The sequence below is a fragment of the Eptesicus fuscus genome, chromosome 11, assembly GCF_027574615.1.
Source record: "Eptesicus fuscus isolate TK198812 chromosome 11, DD_ASM_mEF_20220401, whole genome shotgun sequence".
In the NCBI taxonomy this organism is placed as follows: domain Eukaryota; kingdom Metazoa; phylum Chordata; class Mammalia; order Chiroptera; family Vespertilionidae; genus Eptesicus; species Eptesicus fuscus.
In genome coordinates, this window is record NC_072483.1 from 36,680,001 (window position 1) to 36,706,648 (window position 26,648).

Sequence of the window (26,648 nt, forward strand, 5' to 3'; positions counted from 1 at the left end):
TGACTACAAGAGGTCCCATGACTGCCATGTTATAAATTCCCAAAATGCAGCCAACTTCCAAAAAGCTTAGAAAATAGCAAAGAGATGGCAAACCTTAATAGAGCAGGTTAGCCTTGTTCATGACCACAATGACAGCCAATTTTCTCAGCCTCAGAGTTTCCCACCGGAATCACAAGGAGCTCCTGAAGCAATGAGATGCCTAAGGAAAACTAGTTGAAAACTTTAAGAAAGCGTACACAGAAATAGTATGTAGTTACCAAACAGATAACAGTCTCTTTAGGAATGGCGTATCCAGATTTTGTGGGACCTGAAGCTTCTATGGAGTCTCTTTAAGAAAAACAACACAAAGTGAGTAGGAAAGTGAGCAGCAGAAGCATTCCTAAAGCCAGTCCTCCGTGGGAATGTTAATTGCACATAGAAGTGACCACAAGGCACATCAAAATACCTCATAAACACACACATACACACACACACACACACACACACACGTTCCTTTAACTGCCATCCAACAAGACATGGTAGGTGTGATGGAGGGGGATGTCACAGCAGGAAGTGACAGTGTTCTTAAGCAATTATAGTTGCAATATCTTTCTTTTGAAAAATTTTCAGTTTGCATACAATGCTTACCTTTTCCCTGAGCCTTAGAAGGAGATTTTGTTAAGGGGGTTGGGGTGGGGGGGCAGTGGATGATACAACTTTATTTCTAGGTAAATTTGCCCCTGTACTTAAAAATACTCAGAGCCGAAACTGGTTTGGCTCAGTGGATAGAGCGTTGGCCTGCGGACTGAAAGGTCCCAGGTTCGATTCCGGTCAAGGGCATGTACCTTGGTTGTGGGCACATCCCCAGTGGGGGTTGTGCAAGAGGCAGCTGATCGATGTTTCTAACTCTCCCTCTCTCTTCCTCTCTGTGAAAATCAATAAAATATATTTAAAAATACTCAGAAAAGGTGATCCCTCCTGTGTGTAATTTGGCAAAACAGAGAAGAAGGACTTGAGATTTAAGAAAACAGTTGGAAAAAGAAAGAAAATAAAAGAGTTGAGTATTGAACCCAGATAAAAATTCATCCAAGAAAATGACATCAGAAAATAAAATAATTGCCAATGGAATAAAATTTAATTTACAACAGCATGGATGGACCTACAGGGTATTATGCTAAGTGGAATAAGTCAGACAGAGAAAGACAAACACCATATGATTTCACTTATATGTGAAATCTAAAAAATAAAAATAAAATAAATGAGCAAACAATACAGAAATAAACTCATAGATACAGCAAGCAAATTGATGATTACCAGGTGGGAGGGGGATTGTGGGGATTGATGAAAAATATGAAGGGATTAAGAAGTACAAATTACTGATTATAAAATTAGTCATAGGGATATAAAGTACAGTACAGGGAATATAGTCAATAATATTATAACTATGTATGGTGTCAGGTGGGTACTAGACTTATTGGGGTGATTATTTCATAAGCTATATAAATGTCTAATCATTATATTTCACACCTGAAACTAATATAATATGTCAACTGTAATTGAAAAAAAATTTGTAATTTATAAATATCATAGTTTTTGAAGTTTAACATTGAGGAGGCACTACTTCTAGTATTATCCAGATCTAGTTAAGTGATGTCTTTTCTACTCTCACACTCTGATATAGATTACCTAAAAGATAATTTGGATAAATACATGTCTCAGTTTCCAAAAGTTCGGATTCTTCACCTCAAAGAGAGACACGGTTTAATAAGAGCCAGACTGGCAGGGGCACAGATTGCAACAGGTAAGAAGCTGCTGATTTTCTGTTTTGGTCACATTTTTGTTTTGTTTTAATTTTTTTAATATACAGCAAATGTGAAATAATAGTACAGTGCATCCATATATCTGTCATTTTTTGAAGTATGTGCTTCATCACACATATACACAGACACGTCTATACATATACACCTTTTTTTCTTAACTTTTGAAAAGGAATTTACAGACATCATGACACTGTATCTAATACCTCAGCAGGCATCTCTGAAGAACAGAGGCGTTTCCATACATAGGCACAACTTGCAGACCTAAATATCACCTAATATATCACCCTTTCAAATTTTCTCATTGCTGCCAAAATATTTTATATAGCTGTTTTTGTTTTCTTTTCAAATTTGAGAACTAATTAAGTTTCATGCACTGCGTTTGGTTGTTCGCTCTCCTTAGTCCCTCAATGTAGAATAGACAACATCACAACCATTGGCTTGTGGTGTGTGTGTTTTCGAAGAGTATAGGCCATTTGTATTGTATAATTGACCACAGTCTAAAATTTCCTCTTTCTTCCTGTTACCTACAGGATAAATGTTTTGGGCATGAATACTATAGAGAACTCAACTGCATAAGTGAAGGAATTGTGTACTTATTGCTTCAAATCAAGAGGTACATGATGTCAGGTTGTCCCGCTGTTGGTAATACTCATTTTTGAGCACTTGGGTTAAGATATTAGCAGCTAGTTAGTAATGAAAAGTTACTTGTGGAGTGATTTTTTGATCCAATCATATATCCTGTTTTCCTCACAGACTTTATCTAATGGTTTAGCATTCAATGATGATCATTGCTTGATTCAGTTATTACACTAAGAGCTGCAAATTTATTTTTCTAATTCTATCATTTCTTCTTTTATTAGCTGCCATTGACTTGTAAAATAGTAATCTCTCCCTCATTCCCTCTCTCTTTTTTTTCCTCCCCTCTCATGCACCTATCACTATGGATTTATAACTTTAAAAAATTAAATGTGTATATTATCAGCATTATTTTGGGGGGATGTGTTCAATTATCCCAAATTTGAACACCAGGAGCCCCTTCAAACCTGACCCCATCAATATTTCAGATCTTCAGAATTTTAAAATTGTCTCTCCTCTGACATATGCTTGCTCTTCTGATAGCCCTTTCTGTCTTCCTAAAGATCGATATGACTTCTTGTCCTCACCCCTTTTTAGTGTGTGGGTGTTGGTGATGAATGGGAGGAAGTGAATCTTTTCTGTCCATGGGTATTGTAAAACGAACATCAAGCATTTTGGTTCATTTTCATGTCTTCTATGGAAGGACCTCATAAAAATATCTGACATTTTGTACCAGGTATCATTCTAAAAACTTTCTACAGTAACTGAATTAATCCTCGAATAATTCTATGAGGTAGGTACAACCATTCTCATTTTACACATTAGGATACATAGGCATAGTGAGGTTGTGATTTGTCCATGCTCTCCAAGCTAATAAGTTGTAGAGCCAGGATTGGAACACAGAAACCTTCACTCCAGAATCTTCACTCTTATCTATTCCACTTTGCTGTCTGTAAATAGGTAGCCACCATTCTGCCCCTGTAAGTCATGGCATTGCAAATCTCCACCTGATTGCATTCAAGCATAGCCAGATGGTGAATTATGTGCTCACCTGAGTTTCAATTCCTGTAACTATAGCTCAAATTTGGAAGTCTTCTCATCCCATTGGTTTGCTAAAAAAATGTTTTCTCTCTCGGTAATATAAATTTTCAATTGACAACAAATACATCACACCAAAATTGGCATTGCAGTGACAACTAAGATTCTCAATAATGAAGTGCATTTGGAAAAAGTAAATGAACTTCCATGTTTGATTTTTTATGGAAAATAATTGTCCACAAATGACACAAGAATAGACTCGTCAAGAAATAGTCTAAGTGGGTAACTTTTGAGCTGAGATCTAGTTGAAGAACATTTCCAGGAAAATGGAACAAAAAGTATAAATATACTGATGCAGAAACAAACTCTGTATATTCAGGTTAAAGAAAGAAGTTTTGACTGATGAATGCTAACTATGGAAAGAAAGGTAGGAGATTCATTTAGAAAGAAAGGCAACGGTAGGCGTTTAAAAGTTTATGCATCATTTAAGGAGTATAGGTATTATTCTTGGCATAATGTAATTCCAATAAAGACATTAATGAGGAGAGTAAAACTGTCTGATTTATATTTTAAAAGCTCACTGTGGTCACTTTGTAGAGAATTAATATAGGGAGATGAGAGAGAAAGTAGGGAGACCAATTAGGTGGCTATTGTAGTTATATAGGCACCAGGAAGGTACCAAGACAGATGGAGGAAGTGGTCAGACTTATAATATATTGTGGACATGGAACTTACAAGACTTGACATCAGATAAGATGTGAAGAAAGTAGTAATGAGAGGAGTCAAAAAAGAAACCTAGGATTGGAAAGAATTTGAACAACTCAATGGGCAGTAGGATCATAGCCAGAGGAATAGATTTGGGATTGCAAATGAGTTCTGATTTTGTTCATGTAAGTTGGAGATGAAAATTAGACATCCATGTAGATGCCTAAGAAAGCTGATGAATACAAAACCACAAATGTTCTGCTAGTAAAAAAAATTTTCCTCTGCCTGCCTAGAGTACAAAACATGCTGGTAAGGATCTTCATAATAGTCTAAATTGTTAGACAACATGGGAAGCTGTCTTCAAATGGAGTGTTATGAACTTGATCAAAGCAGTTGCCTAATTGGCCCATTCAAGCACTAGTAATTACAACTGTAAACTAATTTCTTTGAATTTAATAAATCCAAATATAAATCTGTTTCTCAGTCATTCATTAGCACCCTTGAGTACATTAGCTCAGTTTTATTTTATTAACCTTTAAGCTATTATATTATACGATAAATTTTTACATCACAACCAAGTATCGTTTCTGAAATTCTGAGTCTTCTACAAAATAATAAGGGCACAGCAGTGATTCTGATCTCTAGCCATGTCCACTACTAATTCAGGCTCCAGGGCTCGGTCAGTTCTTCATCTGAATCTGATTCAGTTAAAAAAATAATCTCCAATCAGTTATTTACTAGGAATGAGGAGGTAGAGAGGCCACTAGGAATGAGGAGGTAGGATTTCAAAATGTGAAGGGAAGGCCATGGTCAATGAATCTCTAGGGAAAGGCTCCCATATGAAAGCAGCAGAAGTAAGAAGAGATGTGGTAGTTGAGGTACAAGATAATAAACCAACCAGCTGGCCCAGTGACTTCTTGCCCTGCCAAGAGGAGCCTGTTGTCAGGCAGATTCAGTAGAGAGTCAGCGTAGAGATCAGACTTTCATTTCCTTCACGGCCTTTAACAAAATACTTGACATTGCTCTTTGCATTCCAAAGAATCAGTTGCCTAACTTTAAGAAATGGCATCTAACTCCTGGCCAACACTGAGGTCTCCTAAAGAGCAACAGTCCTGTAAATTTCTACCACTAGTTTTTGCTGAAGTTAAAACAGGTGGTTTTCTGAGCATCACTTATAAATCATTATGCAAAATTAAGTGGTGAGCCAGGTCCACATTCCTCAAGGAACCCTAAACACAACATTCCAGCACTACTGTGTGCTGGCAGCGATCTCCCAAGCTGGTCGGCTAAATATAAGTGGGAGTCGTGCTCAAAAAGGAGCCAAAAATGTTTGGCACATTGAGTGGCTCTGGGGTGGCCAAAAAAATAAATAATAAGTTACAGTGAAACCCACATACAAACACTCTAGCATTACTGGAACTTACTCCTAGAAAACAAACAAATAAACAAAAAATCCTGCCAGGTGGCTATCCAGATTGAGTTAATTATTCTGAGCTGTAACTTAAACACTCATTGTTTATGGGAAAAAATATAAACAATACTCACCACTTATTAAGCATTTAGGTATTAAGTAGATATTAGAAATAGCCTCATAAGGGAAAGCTCAAAGAGTTGTAAGTTAACTATCCAATGTGGCTAAGAGCAGCCGTTCTGGGATGAAGACAGTTCTGTGTAACTTCAATCCTATGTTCATTTCACCATGCCTCTCAGCCTCTCAGAGTTAAGAACAGTATGTAAAATGTCCGTAAACAATATCCAGAACAATTAGAAATCCCACTCAAAGTTAGAGACACAGCTCCCTGTTCTGATTCCCATGATCCTGTTTAAAAATAAAATGTCTGAGTGTGGAGCAATGACATTCTTGCATGGGAGGTCTCATCCCTCCCAAAATACAGTATAAAATGTCATCCGATGTTTTAGACAGATGCTATTTCCCTCGGGTCATGGCAATAAGTGAATGAGAAACTTTGTGGGGATCTGGGACAGACAAGAATTGAAGACAAGTTTGGGGACCCATTCTGCTGCCATTGGGGCCTGAAGAAGATGATCCAACCCTTTTGACCCTTTAAGCCTACTGTGGGGATAGGGATAGGGTCTAGCAGAAACTGCTATTTAAACTCTGGGTCTGAATGGACAGAAGTGGAGTGGGATCTGCTAAGGTTCTTTGTTCCTCAGTTTTCTTATCTCTTAAATGGGAATAAATTTAGATCTATACTTCAGGTTTATTGTAAGGATTAAATAATACAACCATGTATAATGCTTACAACAGTGTCTGGCATAGAGCAAGCACTTAATAGGAGATAAATGATGTTATTAAAGGTTTGTCAAGAGCAGAGGAGAGCAGCCAGGTGTCAGAGTGATCAATTGACACAATGAGCCCAAATGAAAGTACAGTCACTGCTTTCATCACTTACTGCCATAGTGTAAGAAGCTAAACAAGAAGAAAGTCCTGGCTCCCCCAGTGCTGATGTTTTCCCCATGGAATGGGGCTGGGCTGGTGAACGAGAACAGATATCAATCTTGCTGTGAAAGAAATCCAGAATAAAAGGTTGAGAGAGAAGGGGAAGGGCTAGGAGTGGAAAAGTACTGACTACTGTGCCAGGCCAGCACGCTTCAGTGTTTGAGGTTCAACCTATGAGCCAGGAGGTTATGGTTCCATTCCTGGTCAAGGCATATGCCCAGTGTGGGGCATGCAGGAGGCAGCCTATCAATGATTCTCTCTCATCATTGATGTTCTCTCTCTCTCCCTCTCCCATCCTCTCTGAAATCACTAAAAATATATTTTTATATAAGAAAAGTACTGAGTCAGAGTGTACAAAAATGTTTTCAAGATCCACCCACCTCCCATAAGATGAGGCAGAGATATCGGCCATAGAGAGAGGCCTCCAAATGGAAAAACCTGGGCTAGGAACACAGACATCCATAAAAGCGTGTCCAGCTGAGAGGGAAGGCCTGCATCCTGGACTGCACCTCCCTTCAGTGCACCAGCTGTGCACCAAATCTTCAAGGGGAGGGTGGCTTCCTTCATGAAGCCTGCGGGGTAAAGCCTTTGTAATTGCATATGGTAGAGCCTGAAAGATTCCACATAGGATTTTGGCCAAGCCAGATTCCTCTGAGTATTATTAATCTCTCTCTCTCTCTCTCTCTCTCTCTCTCTCTCTCTCTCTCTCTCTCACACACACACGCACGCACGCACACACACGCACGCACGCACACACACACACGCACACACACACACACACTGTTTGGAACAATGTAGATACTGCTGAGATTTTCAATGAGAAGAGAAAGAGTGTTACTTCACCCAACTAATTTTTAAAAAAGAATTCTTAATAAATATTTCTGGCCTCCAAGTTTTATTTTTTTCTCTTACAACTTTTTAAAATTGTGATAAAATATGCATAACATAAAATTTTACCATCTTAACCATTTTTAAGTATATAGTTCTGTACTGTGAAGTATACTAGTATTTCCATTGTTGTGCAACTGATCTCAGAACTCTTTTCATCTTGCAAAACTCAAACTCTAGACCCATTAAACAACCGTTTTAACACTACCTCCTAGTCTTCCTGCTTCCTCTACCTTAACTTCTTTTCACCCCTATTATGAAGAGCAGTTTTTCCTCTTCATCATTCCTAAGGCCAAACGTGGAATCTCAAACTTCTCCTGCTCTTTTGCAGAACAAAATCCCAGTTTTCCACCCCCTGAGTTTTTGGGACACATCTCCTTAGAAGGACATAAGCAACCACCTCTAGTGCTAAGTATTCCCTTCAGAATCTTGGCTACCCATTCTATGTGGCTTATCAATTTTTTTGCAAACATAAATGGCACTTGCCCCATGCAACTGCTAGAAACAAAATTTCTTTTATTTCATTGTAAAACAAAATGATAAGGACAAGGAATTCAGTGAGAAAAGAAGACTTCTGCCTTTACAAACCACACTTCTGGAACAATATCTAATATCTTATATCACATTTTCAAATGGATTTTTTTTTCTGGCTCTTTAGGTGATGTGTTGACATTCTTAGATTCTCACGTGGAATGTAACATTGGTTGGTTGGAACCTCTTCTGGAAAGAGTTTATTTAAGTAGAAAAAAAGTAGCCTGTCCAGTAATTGAAGTCATCAATGATAAGGATATGAGGTAATATTGTCATATTCCACAAGATGCTTCTAAGTGAGTCTTTAACCAGCAGCAACAGAAAGTACTGATCATACTCGCCATGGGTGCATTTTGCAAATCTAAGAAATACAGTTTATCCATTTAAATAAATGGAAATACATGATAGATATCTTGGGATCAGAACAGGTGAATCTGTTCATTTGATTATCACAAATTCTTAACCCTTACCACCATTATCCAGTTCTTTCCTCTTTGTATTCAACTGAACCAAAAATACATATTTTCCTTAAGATTAGTTCTTATTTTTGTGGTAAATACATATATATGCTTGTAAGTTGGTTTTTCCCCCTTAAAAATGGCCAGAATATTATTTTTTGTTTAAGTATAAGTTAAAAATAAGCAATTCAGCCAATTGGTCACTAATGCAAATTGTACCTATAAATTTTCCAGAAATGTTATTTAAAAGTTTGTAATGATCTAAAGTCATCTGCATAAGCACTTATTTTATTCATTAAACAAGACATGGCATTGGGTCGGTTAAGTATACATGTATGATCTCAGGTAGCACTTTTGGTTTTTCCCTGAACTAGTTACATGACAGTGGACAACTTTCAAAGAGGCATCTTTGTGTGGCCCATGAACTTTGGTTGGAGAACAATTCCTCCAGACGTTGTTGCAAAAAACAAAATTAAAGAAACTGATGTAATAAGGTAAGTGTGTGAAATTTAATTTTAGGAAACAGTCATGTGTTTTTTAAACCCTAGTATGTTTTTTATTCATTTTTGTTTAAATGAATAGAGAGAGGGAGTAATGGAGAGGGAGAGAGAGACACACACATTAATGAGAGAGAACCATTGATCAGCTGACTTCTGCATGCCCCCTATTGGGAATCAAGCCCACAACCAGGGCATGTGCCCTGACTGGGAATTGAACCGTGACCTCCTAGTTCATGGGATGATGCTCAACCAACACACTAGCCAGGGCTCATGCGTCTTTTTATAAAGGCATAGGAAGCAATTTCACCAAGCAAGTATATCCTGTCATTCAATAGGATATCAAGAATTATAGTTACAGCCAATAGTCCAAAAGTAAACAAAATTTTCCTGAAAAAAATAGTTTCCCACTATCAAAGCTCATTTTTCAAATGGTCCACTGCACCCTAGTCAGCCCTGAATGCAGAGGAATTCACTAACACAATTTCTGTTCACTGGGATTTACAACTCAAGAAACATTAAGCTAGTTGAATGCATTGCATATATGCTATATAAACACACATAATATTGAAGTCAATAAGAGTGAAAATTAAGAGAGTAAATAATAGTAATAGAAGTATCATTATAATAATAATAGCTACTATTAGGATTTTCTTTTCGAATCTAGTCTTACCCTTCATGGGAGAACTGTCAATTTCTATGCATGAATTAATAAATAGATGTAGAAGATGGATATGAATTAAAATTGGAGCTTTATTGCTGAAGAAGCTGGATAGAAGAACACAACTTATACTGGAAGTCAAAGTGGAGGCTTCCTAACACTTGCCCCAGAGTCCAGCCCTACAGAACAAGCAGGCAGCCAGCCCCAGGCTGTGCAGTGAGAACCCTGAGCTTTCCCTATCGGAGAGAGTTCTTATGTAGACTCAAGCCAGCAAGTTCCAAGAGAAAGCCCAAACCAAGACTATGCGTTGCAGCATGCTTTCCCTGAACGTAATCCTCAATAAAGCACACGCATCCCTTGCCAGGTATGCTGCTTCAGGATTGATGCTCCTAGCCAGTGAAGTAGGAGTACTGTTATTTATCAAGCGCTCTGTTTTTAACCCACTCTATAAGCCTAGGAGAGAGGGGGCATTATTCCCATTATAGAGATGAGAAAATTAAGACTTAAAAGAGTGAAGTAGCCCTACTGGTTTGGCTCAGTGGACAGAGCATTGGCCTGCAGACTGAAGGGTCCCAGGTTCAATTCCAGTCAAGGACACATGTCCAGATTACCAGCTCAATCCCCAGTAGGAGGCATGCAGGAGACAGCTGATTGGTGATTCCCGCTCCCTTTCTCTCTGAAATCAATAAAAATATATTCAAAAAACTAGTGAAGTAATTTTCCCAGGGATACATAGATAGTAAAAGCAGAAATTGGGATTGAAACCCAGATCTGCCTGAACCTAACACTCTTGCTCTGATCCTGCACCTAAAGAACCTCTTTGCCTTTATTAGACTCTCATGTTGAGGATCAATGGAGTAGTCAGGTTCAGATTAAACTCAACATAATATTAGGAATAGAATGTATTCTGAATAGTCCGGACAGAACATTTGGGATACAGGTCATCCTAGTTTCAGGTCCCACCTTCGCTCTGCCACCACGAACCAGGAAAGTTGCCACTTAAGTGCTGTTTGTGACTCTATTCCAAGACCTCCCCACACTTGGCAGCTATTCTAAAAAGCCTCCCAAGTTCATCACAACCTATGCTAACAACTGAACTCCCATGATATGCAAGGTAAAAAAAACAACCTTTTCTCATTGTAGGTGCCCTGTCATGGCAGGTGGATTGTTCTCTATTGATAAAAATTACTTTTTTGAACTTGGAACTTATGACCCTGGGCTTGATGTTTGGGGTGGAGAAAATATGGAGCTGTCATTCAAGGTATTACTAGTATTTCTCAAATTCTATTTACAATTAAGAGTTTATAGTTTTAAATGATTTCATTGTACTACTACAATCAGATATGTGACTGCCTCAGGGTGGAGTGGCAGGGGATGGGGGAGATTTCACAGAAATTTTAGGGCCTCTGGATTAATGTTTTCATATCCAAGATTGAATTTGGAAGAATCAATAGCACTCATGAAATTTATTAGAGCTCCCTAATATTTCACAGCACTGTTTCTGCATCAGAATACGGGGGAAATAATTGTCTGTCATCCCGTGTAAACACTGTAGGATTCATACTTAATATAAAATAACTCTCTTGGAACATTTTTCTAATATATTGGAAGTAATGAAATCATTTAGTTATGGGTCAACTTGGAGAAGACACATGACAGGAAGTGACCATAGGGCAGGCTGCGGACAGGCCAAAGTGCAGCAACTTGGGACATATCAGAGGACTCTGGGTATTTATAAAGTCATTGATTAATATCTGAAGCTGTGGCAGCAGCCATAGAGGAGAGCATCCAAAAAGCAATGGCTCTCCTATGCAGTGGGGTGATTTGTAGTAAAAGTGGTATTATTTGAGCTCCTGATCAAGGAGAATGGTTTTCGAGTTGTGTTTTTGTGTGTGTGTGTGTGTGTGTTTTTTTAAGAAAATATATACTCCTTTCCCTGATTCAACTAAAGCAGGAACTCATTTTACATAATGAGATTCTGTGAGGATTTCTTTGGGAAATAGAAATTTACATTGAAAAGGAAGGAAGGGGAAATATATATTTTACTAATTCTAAAATGGTCCACAGCAACATACAAAACTAAATAAACCTGTTGAGTTTAATTTTCTATTGAAGATTTTAGAAGTTGAGAGGACTACTTCAAACAGGGTGGGGGAGGGGAATAGTCAGGTGGTTTCTTGTCATCGTTCATTGCCCATGATTTGTGGACAAGGATTTGATAATTGATGCTTATCATTAAACTGTTTCAGGTGTGGATGTGTGGTGGCGAAATTGAGATCATTCCCTGTTCCCGAGTGGGCCACATTTTCAGAAATGACAACCCATATTCCTTCCCCAAAGACCGGATGAAGACGGTGGAGCGGAACTTGGTGCGGGTGGCCGAGGTCTGGCTTGACGAGTACAAGGAGCTGTTCTATGGCCACGGGGATCACCTCATAGACCAAGGGCTAGATGTCGGAAACCTCACCCAACAACGGGAACTTCGAAAGAAACTAAAATGCAAAAGTTTCAAGTGGTACCTGGACAATGTGTTTCCTGACTTGAAGGCTCCCATTGTGAGAGCTGGTGGTGTGGTAAGTTCAAGCAGCAATTTAAAATCTGACTCCATAAAAATAAAATGCCAATATACTTTTGAAAATGTGTGGGAAGGAATGAGTTAATTATTACATTATAAATAAATACCAAGTATGAGTGCAGATGAGACAAAGCAGGGTTGAGGGTGAAATAAAAGGTAAACTTGAAGAAGGCTTCCAGGCAGCTGTGTTCACTGATTAATTCAACAAATATCTGTTAAGTATCAATAAACCAGGCAGTATTTTAAAACTGAATTATCAGGTGATACATTAAGTAGACTTGACCTCTTATTTGTGGAGCTTGGAGTTGAGAAGAGAAAAAAAGATTATAAAAATAAGCAAGTAAAGAGTGAATAAATATAATAGCTCTCATTTGGGGGACAGGCCAACAGTGAAGAATCCTTCTAAGTTAGAGTGGTTAACTGAGGAGATGTTGAAGGCTAGGTCTGAAAGACCAAGAGTCAGCCAAGCGCTAAAGGGAGCCCCAGGTACAGGATGCCCTTGTGCGAAAACTCTGAGACTGATGACCATCCGAGGTGTTCAAGAACTGGAAAGGAGATGACTGTTGTCAGGGTGTGAAGGAGGAAAGAATGGCACCAGGTGAAGTTGAAGAGGGAGGAAGGAGTCAGATCATGTAGGTCCTTGTAGGCAGAGTAAAGATTCTTCCTTCCTTCTTTCCTTCCTTCTTTCCTCCCTTTCTTCTGAATGTAATGGTAAGTTATTGAGTAGGGTTAAACAATAGGATGGCATGATTTAGTTAGAGTTTTATAGATTTCAAAGACGTGTTAAAAATAACAAATTGTCAGAAAACAGCAGAGAAAATTCCAAGGTATAAGGTAATATACCAAAAGGGAAGAAGCCAAGCTAGATAGGTGGGATAGAGTACAAAGCGAAGAAAGAATCAAGGAAGAGGAGAAACTAGACAAAAACCATTTCAACCTATTCTAGGAGTGAGGCTGGACTTGAAGAGGATGGCCAGACGTGAGGACATTTACGATAGGATGGGTTTGGAGATGGTTAGTCAAGTGTTGACCTGGAGCTCTTCCCTAGTTATGCATATTTTTAATTTATTTTATTGTTCTATTTCTCATTTAAGGTTTACTGCCAGTGTTGTTTTATTTTCTTTGAGTTTCCTTTTTCTTCATGCCAGAGGTTCTCAGACTTGAACAGCAGTAAGCCTGCTTTTTTAAGCCAACTTTTTTTCTGTTTGCCTTTGAAAGGGGATTGTGCAAACCAGCCATTCTTTTCCAAGCAAATCTCCTGATGACAAGGATTTAGTAAAACTATTCTCCCTGGTGGTATAAGGATATCCTGGAACACTGTGAAAGAGAGGAAAGTGGTCTGGAATTTTATTCTGTTGTTATGAAATTCAACTGACAAATGGGTACACATGATCTGTTTGTACGTACCATAAATGTATTATGATATTGCCATCCTTATAGGTCAAAATAGAATCGTGCTGCCTCAGCTAGTTCAATCTGGTGTTTTATCTTAGGCAACTCAGTAGGAAGAATACCCTGGACTTATACACTATTCAAATGATATGTCTGTAAAATAAATTTATATTTTTTAATTCTATCTCTTGAGCATAAAAAGAAAAGAAATTTTCACCACAGTAATTTTTTCTGTCCTAACCACACAAAATCTCAGCAAGAGCATTACTGAGCTTTAACCACCAGAGGGAACTACAAAACTGTCTTTTGCCTCCTCTGTGCGGCTAACTTGTTTGCATTCCCATGAAATTTTTGAAGAGTTCTCCTAATGAAACAGCCTTTGGCTGATGCCTGAGTTATTATATATCAAAATGCAAAAAGTATATTTTTAAATGATTTTAACAAATTATTTCTCTCACTATGTGTTGCCTTCCTTAGACAAATTTTATTAAGTATGTCATTTGCTTCCTTCTGAAGCAACCAGTAGGGAGCATTATTACCATTAAAAAAAAAAAAAAACAAGAAAAAAAATTAGGACCTTTCTTCAGGCAATGCAGAGTGAGATGAACTAGAATGGTATTTTGGATAGACAATCTTGAAAATTTCCATGAAAATGAGCTCCACAACCTATACAGTTAGGAATTTAAATCCAGTGAAGTTTTTTGTTTGTTTGCTGGCTGGGGGCAAGGAGGGAAGGGTGTTCTGTTTGTGTTTTTTAGTGAGAACAAGTGATTTCTTAGTGAACCAAAAATATTTGGAATAGGATCCAAGATGGCGGCGTAGATAAACATCTGGGCTGCTGCCGCCCACAACAATTTCCAAAACTACAACTAAAAAACAGAATGTCTATCATCCAGAACCACGGGAAAGCTGGCTGAGCAGAACCTCTACAACTAGACCAAAAGAGACGGGAGCAATCAGGGCACAAACGCTGAAAAACTGAGGTACAGGGGAGTGCGCGCGCCATACGAACTGGCTGCGGAGCCCAGCTGGAGGCGGGCGTTGCTTTCTTCAATCCGAAGAGAGACAAGCCCCCAATCTCTCTGAAATCCAGTTTCTGGGGAGAGACTGGGCTGTCTGCCAGCGGGTCGGAGAGTGAGGGTGGCTTACTAGCAGAGCCGCATGGAGGTAGAATTGTTGGCTGCGCTGGGGCGTGAGACTTTGGGGACGCGGTTGGAGGTGGCTCACTGCCAGCCATTGCTGTTGGCCACGCCCTAGCCTAGTGATGCCCTGAGACTCCGCCCCACACAATCTACAAACACACCCAAACTCCTAGCAGCGGCTTTTGCATATGAATGGCCTTAAACTTGCAACCCGGTACAGACAGCTCCAAGGCCTTCAAGCTCCAAGCAGGGAGGAGAGGATGGCAGTTCTTGCTGTAGCTCCTGCAGGGTAGCCTCAGACAGCAGCTGAACTAGCCAATGCACCTAGTGGTCAGCGTGAGACACCAGATTTCAACTCCTCACATCCATAAGTGACACATTCGGGAGCCGGACTCAGTGAGCACCAAAGCCCCACTCAAACAAGCCCTGTACCACAAGCGTGTCTCCAGCGCAGCAGCGCTTCCATTATAGACACAGCAGGTCCTCACAACCAATTGGCCTGGAGGTCAATTCCTCCCAGTGTACCAACAGCAATCAAGGCTTTTAACTACACCAAGACTTTCCACTCAGCCCACAAAGGGGTGTACCAAGAGCGACCACCTAGGGTGATTGGGGAAGCTGAGCTACTGGCCCCTATAGGTCACTGACCACACAAAGCCACTCCATCAACACAGGGAGGCAGCCAAAATGCGGAAACACCGAAGTATGTCACAGAACTCATTTTACATAATGAGATTCTGTGAGGATTTCTTTGGGAAATAAAAATTTACATTGCAAAGGAAGGAAGGGGAAATATAAATGAATAGGAGAGATGGAGGAAAGTAAACTACTGGACGACACAGTGTTCAGAACCACATTTATAAGGTTAGTCAAGAATCTTCTAAAAACCGCTGAGAAACTTGAAGAGACCTTCAAGGACCTTAATGAGAATACAAAAAAAATGGAAAAGGACCAGTCAGAAATTATGCATACACTGTCTGAAATAAAGAATATACAGAAACTCAACTGTAGACCACTGTACCCGAAGAGTCAAACCAAAGATCTGGAATATGAGGAACCAAAAAACACCCAACCAGAGAGGCGGAAAGAAAGAAGAATCCAAAAGTGTGAGGATAGCGTAAGGAGCCTCTGGGATGGCTTTAAGCGTACCAACATCCGAATTTTTGGGGTGCCAGAAGAAGAGAGCAAGATACTGAAAACCTATTTGAAGAAATAATGACAGAAAACTTCCCCCACCTGGTGAAAGAAATAGACTTACAAGTTCAGGAAGCGCACAGAACCCCAAACAAGAGGAATCCAAAGAGGACCACACCAAGACACATCATAATTAAAATGCCAAGGGCAAAAGACAAAGAGAGAATCTTGAAAGCAGCAAGAGAAAAACAGTTAGTTACCTACAAGGGAGTACCCATACGACTGTCAGCTGATTTCTCAGCAGAAACTATGCAGGCCAGACGGGAATGGCAAGAAATATTTAAAGTGATGAACAGCAAGAACCTACAACCAAGATTACTCTACCCAGCAAAGCTATTATCATTCAGAATTGAAGGTCAGACGAAGAGCTTCACAGACAAGAAAAAGCTAAAGGAGTTCATCACGACCAAACCAGGATTACATGAAATGCTGAAGGGTATTCTTTAAGAAGAGGAAGAAGAAAAAAAAAGGTAAAGGTAAAAATTATGAACAACAAAAAGACATCAAATACATACCTACCAACAAGTGAATCTAAAAATCAAGTGAATAAAAAATCTGAAGAACAGAATGGACTGGTGAATACAATAGAATCAGGGACATAGAAAGGGAGGGGACGGACAATTATCAGGGGGAAGGGGGTCTGAGGGGTGCAGGAAGAGATTGGACAAAAATCTTACACCTATGGATGAAGACAGTGGCAGGGGGGTAAGGGAATGGGGAGAGGACTCAGGTGGAGGGGAGCTATGGGGGGGGAGGGGAAAGAGGAACACCTGTAATAATCTGAACAATAAAGATTTATTTTTTAAAAAAGAGAGAGAAAAATATTTGGAATAAATAAAATAACTTCACCAATAATGTGTATTTATATTGGATAAAATTCTTAGAAACAGGCATATAGCCTAATGTTTAACAATTCTGTGATAAACTGGGATTAACTCCCATTCCCTAATTCGGCAATAAAATAATTCAAAATGAAAAGTTTAAAATTGATATACTACCTGATTTTTAAAAAATATTTAAATGGTTTACAGTAAAATCATGGGTGCAATTCTTTAAAAACAAAATGAAGCCCTGGTCTGTTGCTTGCTCAGTGGTTAGAGAGTCAGCTCACAGACCAAAGAGTCTTGGGTTTGATTCCCTCCCAGTCAAGGGCATGTATCTCAATTGAGGTTTCCCTGCCCCCATAGGGGCATGTATGGGAGGCAACCAATCGATGTGTCTCTCTCATGCTGATGTTTCTCTCTCTCTCCCCCTCCTCCCTCCCTTCCACTCTCTAAAAATCAATGGAAAAAATATCCTCAGGTGAGGATAAAATAATAATAAAACAAAATGACTCAATTTTGAAAACCATTCACAATGAGATCAAGAATCACAGTTCCTTAGCACTTCATCAAATATTTTGTTATGAAGAGAAGGAGTTTCTCCAGTAAATTTCTCTAGTAATCACTGATAAAGAGGGAAGGGAAACAGATCTTCAGATGAAGTGGGTGGGGTGGGGGGAGGGAGGCAAGGATAGAAAAAATTGCTCTTTTTCCTTCTAATGCCTCTCAGTTCTTGGAAGAAGGAATTGTACAAAATAAATACAAAGAAATCTATTGAACCTGGGGCTCCCAAACACTGTTCTGGGCCATGTTATTAGCTGTGCTGCCAAAACTAGGGATCCATGGTCAAATACATTTGGCAGACAACACACTACGTTCCCTCTTAGAGCAGCAAGCTGAACATTATGGTACCCTACTGAAAGTTCTGAAAGGTTCTGGGGTAAGACCACCTGTTCAAGAGATTGAAGCCAGAGATTCCCACACCCCTTTGACAATAAAATGTTTTCTAAATAATCCACAAGTAGAGGAGTGTATATTTATTTCTGTTAAAAATCCAGAGAACAGTTGAGGCACCATTTCCTTTCTTTAATCTCCAGGATTATTCTACCTTCATTCATCTCTATTAACTCTCTTCTCTGAAGTTCACGATGGTTGATTCCTTCTGTGAGTTCTGACTGCTCCCACTTACTAACTGTGGGTGGTCTCCTCCCATATTTGCCATTTTAAATTGTGAACAGAGCTTTCTTTGAGGATTTCTGACAGAGTACCTGTCCTTCTAGAATTTCTTTTGCATTCCAGCCATCCCCAAAGTAACCAACCGGATACTATTTTTATGTTGTTTCAGTGCCTCAAGGGTCTGTCAGGGTTTGTATTCAATACAAGTGTAAATTTGCATCTCAAACCCAACTGAAGGTGGCTGTAAGGTTTTAGATCTGGCAGAATCTAGCCGCCCTGTGGTGTCCCTCTGCTAAAGGGTAGATTGTTTTTCCCAAGGCACCATTCCACTGAGGGCCTTACTCTAGTTTTGCATCATTATGTGGAGGACTGCAATCCCACCTCTCTGGCTTATCCATGCCCAAGTTTTTCTCCTGTCCGTAAAATTTTGGTCCTTTTCTTATAGTATTTGCAGTTTCCCCAACTGCTTTTAGTTAGTTTAGTTTAGTTGTTGCATTTTCTGGTTCCTGAAGACACCTCTTACTTTCTTGCCAGCTAAGTTATGTGTGGAAAAGTGAGGACCAACTCACTGAGCATTGTGTTCTGAAAGCTGGTAGTTCTGTGAGCTACATAGCCTGAGTCATCACCCCAGAGTTAGAGCTCTGTGTTAGGCATGTGGAATAGGAAAGGGCACTAATAGTGTCCCTGGAAACTAAGACTTCACCGCCTCCCTGCTCCGCAGGCTCTCCAGAGTGGAAACTTGGTTCTACACAGCTCTTCTAGAAACCTGAGAAGTCTAAATTGCACTATTAACCCACTGCCTCATTAGCCCTGCCCAGAATGTCAAGGGGGCAAGGGAATCAACATTTTTCTGCGTTAAATGGTGACTTATAGAAAGCTGCCTCCATATTTGACCCTGCAAATCCATTAAAAATCTGGGGGCCTGCCAGAAAGTGCCTTTAAGCTTGGCTCTGTATTCATTTTCGTGACTTTCCTGTAATGAATTGTAGCTTGCCTGAGTCATTAGGAAGATTCTGACAGGGAATCAGCTGGAAATCTGCTGTTCTTGAAGGACTCAATTTATCTATCTGTGATTCAGTGCCTGAGCAGTCAAGTAGCTTGGAGGGGTCAGCCAGGCAACAGAGCCCGTAGCTGTCAGTTTGATTAAATTGCAAGTGTGTGCACTGACTTTTAATGTATGCATCAGACAAACCTGAGCCAAGAAAATAACTACTTTTTCTTGCCACCTTTTACTCATTCCCTATTCAGCATTCCAGGCAAGGGTTAATTAAAAGCGTCTGTTTGTTGGCTCTGTGGCTAAATCACAGGCCTCCATTGACAGATTGAAGCTGTACTTTAGCAAGATTACATTATGTCTTTTAGAGATAGCAACCACTGAAATCTTATAGTGCTAAGTACTGCTGAGCTATTAACTTAACTGTCTTTTAACCTTCCTGTAGTTTTATATTCCGTGTTTTCTGAATGTCTTGATCTACTTTGAAATATTTGTTTCTTCATACATATTTTATATTTTGCTTCCTAGCTTATTAACGTGGCCTTGGGTAAATGCATTTCCATTGAAAATACCACAGCCATTCTGGAAGACTGTGACGGGAGCAGCAAGGTATGCTGGGCTGGGGTTTGCTCTCTTATAGTAGGTGCAGTTCACGGAACTGGTGTAGCTGGTAAGTGCGGGGTATAACACATTCATCACTCACTTGAGAAATTGGTTTTTGCTTACAGAAACAATAGTTAATTCCTATATAATCCTAAGGTTGGTGATAAGAGGGTCCACCACTAAATGTAAAGATGTGGGTACTGAAGTCAACCCATGAGAAATGCAGATCTAGCTCCTTCACTTGCAAAGTGTGTGAATTTTGTATGTTTCTTAACCCTTAGGTAAATGGCAGTGATGATAGCGCCTACCCTAAAGCTAGCGTGAGAATCGAATTAGATGAAACTAGGAGGGATGTAGAACAACACCTAGTACTTAATGCTCCACAAATGTTCACTGCTATAATAAAAGACCAAAAAAAGTGGAAAATAGCACGTGACGTATAAAGATAGAGTAATAAAGAAAAAGACAGGACAAATTTTTAAATAATCTCAGGGAACAATTTGATTCTCTGATCCAATCCCCTGCCCCCATTCTTCTATATATGAAGGAAATAATGTAAATCACATAATCCATGATCCATGATGGAAAACCCTTCAGCAACACTCCCACAGACTCAGAGCACAGTGGTTAGGGGAGAGAGTGGCCTGGGGAGAACCGAGCAGGGACTCTTCAGTGCTGGAGGGGAGGTGGAGGGAAGCTGGAGGTGATGGCACCTCCCTCTCCAACACATGCTCCCTATCCATTCTTATTCTGTGGGGACAGTTTCTGGTTTGTGTGCCAAATAGGACTCACAAGGACATCAATTCATGAGTACAAGTCAGTCCCCTAAAATTGCAGGCCACTCTTAGGTAGAGAAATTGTTTTTTGTGATAACATAGGCTTGCCAAAACATACTTCTTTGATTCGACTAAGAGACATTGCTTTTATTTTGAAGCACATCCCATCTCTACCTCTTCATTCAAAGCTACTACTAGAAAAAAAGGCATTTTGTCATCTCTGCGGCTATAATTCAGCTGTGGATTGTAACCTGAGGCTAAGGGGACTTTTAATTAGGAAAAAGAGGAGACCGTTGAAAGAGAAAAGTGTCAAAAATCAATGGAAAGAAATAACTTGTATGCATTAACAATTCTGAGAGGAAACAACTCACAAATAGTAAAACAAAACAGCATTAGTCCAAATTATATGAAAATGAAATATTAAATAGTGCAACCCTTCAAGTCTCATCAGTATTTTATCTGAAAACCCAAGTTCTGGTCTCAATAACCATTGAGCCTCTTGAGGGGAGACTAGGAGGGAAAGGTATGACTTGTGCAACCCCTACCATCCACAATGCTCATCTCCCTCTTTGTCTTGTTACTCCTTTTCAGCCTCTGCCTCCTGTGGCTTGTTTGAGTAATAAAAAGTAAAGAAACTTGGTGGAAATTAACTTATTTTTGCCAGAAATAATGAGACAATATCAAGCCAGTGACTACAGCATTTATAAAAAAAAAAAAAAAAAAACTTAAAAGGAATAAATCCCTAGGGTTGTAGGATTGACCCATCAAGCCCTGTCTTTCACCTTACCTAAAAAGTCTCTTTAGTTAACTTCTCAGTCAGTTGAGATGTCCCTTTGCAAGGTACTATCTAGCTTCTCTTCATAGCTACATAGCTTCTTTGTATTATGTCTATGCTTCTTGTCAACATAAGAAACACCCAAACCTATAGAAAAATTTAATGAGTTTATTTGAGGCAAACTGATGGCATGTACCAGGGAGTAAGATCCCAAATGCTCTAGAGAATAACAGTTTTACAGGGTTGTTTTTTGTTGTGGTGTGTGTGTGTGTGTGTGTGTGTGTGTGTGTGTGTGTGCATTTGAGATTAAGGAAGGTATGTTAGGAAGTACATGAAGGTGGGAGAAAGCAAGGCAGGGATTGGATTACAGGTGTGTAGTTCAGATTATGTGCTCTCGAACATTTTTGAAACAGGTCTGAAAGGGTGGTCACACTTTAGAAGGAGGGGTCTTTAAAAGGGGACGTTTCAAAGATATGTTAACCTAGATGCACAGAAACAATGGACAGGGCTTGCTTAAGGCAAAGTAAGCCTTTTGCCTGGGGCATGACCACCCACCATGACCTGCCCAGTTGGGAATTTGTGATCAGATCCCCCCAGTGAGGTTACTTTCCATAGAACCACCTTTTATTCCACATTCTCAAATTTTAATATGCACACAAATCACCTGAGGAGTTTGTTAAATGTGAATTCTGATTCAATAGGTTCATGGCAGAACTGATTCTCAGCATTTCCAACTAGATTTAGGTGTCCCTAATGCTGGTCCAGAGAGTGGCATATGCCAGGAAGAAGACCTTTCAGTGAGAGGTCTACCCCAATGCCATACTTCAGTGGTCAGCAAACTCATTAGTCAACAGAGCCAAATATCAACAGTACAATGATTGAAATTTCTTTTGAGAGCCAAATTTTTTAAATTTAAAATTCTTCTAATGCCACTTCTTCAAAATAGACTCACCCAGGCTGTGGTATTTTGTGGAAGAGCCACACTCCAGGGGCCAAAGAGCCGCATGTGGCTCGCGAGCCGCAGTTTGCCGACCACGGCCATACTTGATCATCTAAGTGAAATCTCAATCACATTACCAATGATTCATTAGATAAAAGAATTTAGATAGATTTTACCAGCAGCCTTTTTTCCTAATATGTTTACAAGTTTTCCACAGACCCAGAGCCTTACAGTTTATTAACCAGGCAGATAGTACTAGGTTGTAAATAACTGGAGAAAATAAATAATAGTTGAAAACATGGTTCCATCACCTGAATTGGTATTTATTTTAGACCTTGGTGACTCCCCAAAACTGGACTTCTCCAAGAGCAGTTCTTCACATTATCAGCAAAGAAAGATTTTTAACATTTCCTCCAGGGGTCCAATTGTCTAGCATAATAATTTCCACAAGATAGTTTAGGACCCTGACTTGGATCTCCTGGATCCAAAAAATTGGCTCAAGGTTATGGTGGTTTGGATGTTGCAATACTTCAAGCACCAGGTTGTCTGGGATTCCGAACTCTGGAATGACATTTATTTGCAGATATGTACTAACTGGACTACGGTGTACTGTTGCAACTAACACTTTTTGAAGGCTTACGTACGTATGCTAAACACTTGACAGTTATCACCCAAGCCTCTGAGACAGACACATTGAAGTTGCTACCCAACTTAAAATGGAGAAAAATTAGATTAGACAGGATTAATATTATGCTTATACTATCAGTACCAGGATTCACATACAAAACATCTGACGACAGTGCCTATATTCTTAACCTTTGCTGGCAAAAATGTTTGACGAAGCCCTTACTTGTGTTTTCCACCTGAGGTGACCTTTCTCTTACTCATTTCTTCCACAGCTTCAACAGTTTAATTACACCTGGTTAAGACTTATTAAACATGAAGAATGGTGCTTGGCTCCCGTCCCTGATCAGGGAGCCTTGAGGCTGCACCCTTGTGATAACAGAAACAAAGGGCTGAAATGGCTACACAAATCAACATCAGCCTTTCACTCAGAACTGGTAAGCAAAATATGTGTATCTCTTCTCTACCACAAATCAAACTTCCCACTAAATGTGACAGAACACTCTCACTGGCAGCTAATCAATCTGAAGATTCCAATGTGTTTGTGACAACAGAGGCAGTGAAAAAGTTCTTATAGAGAGATAGGCATATTTTTGTAAATTATTTTAAGTAGAAGTCACCAGGTTTTGTTGGTTGTATTGCTATCATCATCTGTTTCTAAAGTTGTTGTTCAGTCAGTTAACAATGCCAAAAGTTGGGTTTATAGGCTAGAACTGGTTTGCATCGGTTACCAGAAAAGCTTACAAGGAGAGTGTATGGGGAAATTAAGAAGCAGTGCGCTCCCTCCAAGCCCTGCGTTTTACTCTGCATCGGGTTCCCCATTCTGCCTCTTTCCAACAAGGGGTATTTGCTCATGCCCTCTGGTTTCCAGAGACAGGGCGCTGGAGCCAGCTCCCACCAGCTTGCAGGAGCTAGCTAGTTGTGTTCAACTCTTGCCAACTGCGCCTTCAGGGATCCTGCTTTGGTAAATTCAAACCAGCCACGATGGGTGTATTTATATCCATGCTACAAATCAGGGGGTGTTTTTCCAGAGGTCTGGTCGTTCATATTTACCAGAACATCCCAGCGATACCCTAGTCCCTCAAAGTCCTCTCAGCTTTTCCCAATTCTGTTTCAACAGGGTACAAAGTCATAAGCATCTATGTAGGATCTTGGAGGGGCAGAAATAATGTCAGGACTACCTTCTCAAATTTCCCACTAGCTCACCAGGAGGTAGCCGCCAAATCCCGCTAAATGCACTGAGGATATGGAGACCATCATTTTGCTCAGGAATAGCCCCAAAGTAAGCCCACTGTTTTACTTGGAGGGTCTCCATTCCTTTTGATGTCACAGCCAGTGAGTATTCTTCTCAGGATAATTTTCTTCCTGCCCAGGCTCAAAACCAGGGCCTGAGCCACACATTCTCCAGCCTTCCCCCCTTTAGATTTTCTCTGTTACATTTCAGTTCCTTCAGGGCATGTTTTTTCTCTTTAGTAATAGTGGTTATTATTGAGTTTTTCTGAAAAATTAGGAATTATTAGTGCATAAACTGATAACTTTATGTTTTATGGTGTAGGGAAAATCCATAAATGTGTATCAAATAAATTACATCTTACCTTCTGCTTCTCTAACCCTGTGCCAAAGGAGGGAGGGAGAGGAAGAAAGAGAGAGAGAGAAATAGAGATAGGGAGAGAGAGAGAGAGAAGAGAAAAAGAAAAAGAAAATACAGAATACGAGGAGAACAAAATCCTTACCCCCACCTTGTTTGTGACTTTAACACGATAAATAGCTGCTTTCTGCCTTGACTTCCCCTTTTCATGCTGCTAGATGTCATAGAAATGAATATCTTGAAAATGGTCTTTTTTATTTTTTCAGTATTTTGGTAGTTTTCATACTAACCCTTCTCAGTCCCCCTAGATGTGAAAGTCTTAGGAAGAAAAGGGAGAAATGGAAAATAAGACTATGAATGGCAGGAGCATGTCTCCCTTTTCAGGAAGCATTAGGAGTTGGGAGCTTCATGGAAGGAGGAGGGGTAATGGTAAGCTTGACCCTGGGTACCAATGAGTTATTAAAGTTATACGTTCATAAATCAGCATTTAAAAGACGTTCTCTAGGTCAGCCTTCCCCAAATGCTCCGGAATGAGGTCACCCAAAGATAAATAGTTTCATAGGTGGCTTCTAGGACTTGAGGAATGGAATATCTCTCTACCCCATGTGTCTTTAGGTTGGGGACACATTTTTGGTGTGTGTGGGGGGGTTTTGTTGTTGCTGTTAATCCTCACCTGAGGATATTTTTTTCCATTGCTTCTTCAGAGAGAGTGGAAGGGAGAGTGGGAGGGGAGAAGAGAGAGAAACATCGACTGGTTGCCCCACACACAAGCCCCAAGTAGGTTTGGGAAGCACACCTGAAACGCAGGTAAGTGCCCTTGACCGTAATCTAACCTGAGATCCTTCAGTGTACATGCCGATGCTCTAACCACTGAGGACACTGGCCAGGGCTGGGACAAGTTTTTTAGTTACCTCTTTACAATCCAGCAGCAGAACATTGTAGGTAGTCAATAATAATGTTGTTCAAGTTTAACTCCTTTACAAAACCTTGAGCATACTCGAGCATCATATTGCCAAAGTTCAACAAGGGAGTTTGTTACAACGTAGATTCTGATTCCATAGGTCTATGGCGAGGCTGAGAGTCAGCATGTCCAACTGTCTCCTGGGTGATGCTGATGATAGTTTCACTGGAGAGGTCAAACCCAATGACATACTTGATCATCTAAGTTAAATCTCAATTACATTACAAATGATTCAGTAGATAAAAGCATTTAGAATGATTTTACCAGAGGTCTATTTTTTTCTAACATAGTTTTGCAGGAACATCTGTAAAATAAATTATTGTCACCCCTGTTTAATAATATTTAAAGTATTATAAAACTATATATATATATATTATAAAACTATATATATATATATATATATATATATATATATATATAATCATCTTTGTCATAGTCCTTGATAGTTGAGAAGTTTAATAGGTAAAAAAAAATTACAAAGCCATGGGCAAGTTCTAAGTAGGCCATCAACCATTTCTAGGATATTAATACGTATTAAGCAATAATAGAACCCTGAAGTGCCTTTGACTTTTTCCCAATTACATCCAAATTTTCTGGACATCAGGCATTATGTACTCAGAGATTATGGTAGGGAGCTCATAAATAGAATACATTATTTATCTAGCACTTTGTATTCTAAATTTGTATTCTAAGTCATAGACTTAATTAAGAAATTAACTGACTCACTATCTGTGATGGTATGTAGGTGTGTGTTTGTGTGTGTGTGTGTGTGTGTGTGTGTTTTTCTTTTCTACCATCAGTGAGGGAGCCATCATCCCTCAAATATAGAAATGCCATCTGGTACTATTTTCTTTAAATAATATAGTAATCAGCCATATGATCAGAAAATTCATCTTTGAAGAATGAGAACTTAGTTTGAGAGAGAAAGACAAACTTAATACTGTCCAAAGCCTGTGTTTATGTTATTAATTTAGTTCAGGATAATCCCTAAAAAATAAAAATGTAAGTACCTATCTTTTTATTTTTTTTAATTGGTTTCCATTTCTTTACTGTGGCTCATTCTCAGATCCCCTTTCTCTCCAGGTGAATCACATTGTTTTTGGAAACTATCATCAGTTGTTATGCTTGGAAGGAAATCTTTCTCAGAAAACCCTGAAAGTTGCTGCTTGTGACCCAAAGAAGCCATATCAAAAGTGGAAATTCGAAAACTATTTTGAAGACTGAAGAGGAACTGATGTTTTTATCTAGTGAGCCCATTATACACTGTGAAAATGACAGTGAACTTGGTGATTATATTTCTCCATGGTTGTTTAAATTTTTAAAATGAATAGCACTTGAATAGAAGATTTTCTAAAATCACAATATTTGAGATACCAAAAGTTAACTCAGGGAAACAGTCCAACATTGGATTGGAGTCCTTTTGGATTGCCTGCTTTCTGCTCTGTGCTAAAACTCAGCCTGTAAATTTCCCCA

At 39.4% G+C, this 26,648-nt stretch overlaps 1 protein-coding gene across 1 annotated transcript in view; it reads left to right on the top strand.

The window, feature by feature from the left end:
* GALNT5 (polypeptide N-acetylgalactosaminyltransferase 5) overlaps positions 1-26,399 on the top strand; it is a 46,084-nt gene extending 19,685 nt beyond the window's left edge. Inside the window, exons 3-10 of the mRNA XM_008138675.3 lie at positions 1,661-1,780; positions 8,126-8,261; positions 8,831-8,950; positions 10,758-10,875; positions 11,864-12,187; positions 19,437-19,517; positions 22,902-23,063; positions 26,259-26,399. Coding sequence (XP_008136897.2) covers positions 1,661-1,780; positions 8,126-8,261; positions 8,831-8,950; positions 10,758-10,875; positions 11,864-12,187; positions 19,437-19,517; positions 22,902-23,063; positions 26,259-26,399 — 1,202 coding nt within the window. The remainder of the gene's footprint in view (positions 1-1,660; positions 1,781-8,125; positions 8,262-8,830; positions 8,951-10,757; positions 10,876-11,863; positions 12,188-19,436; positions 19,518-22,901; positions 23,064-26,258) is intronic.
* Positions 26,400-26,648: the final 249 nt, after the last annotated feature.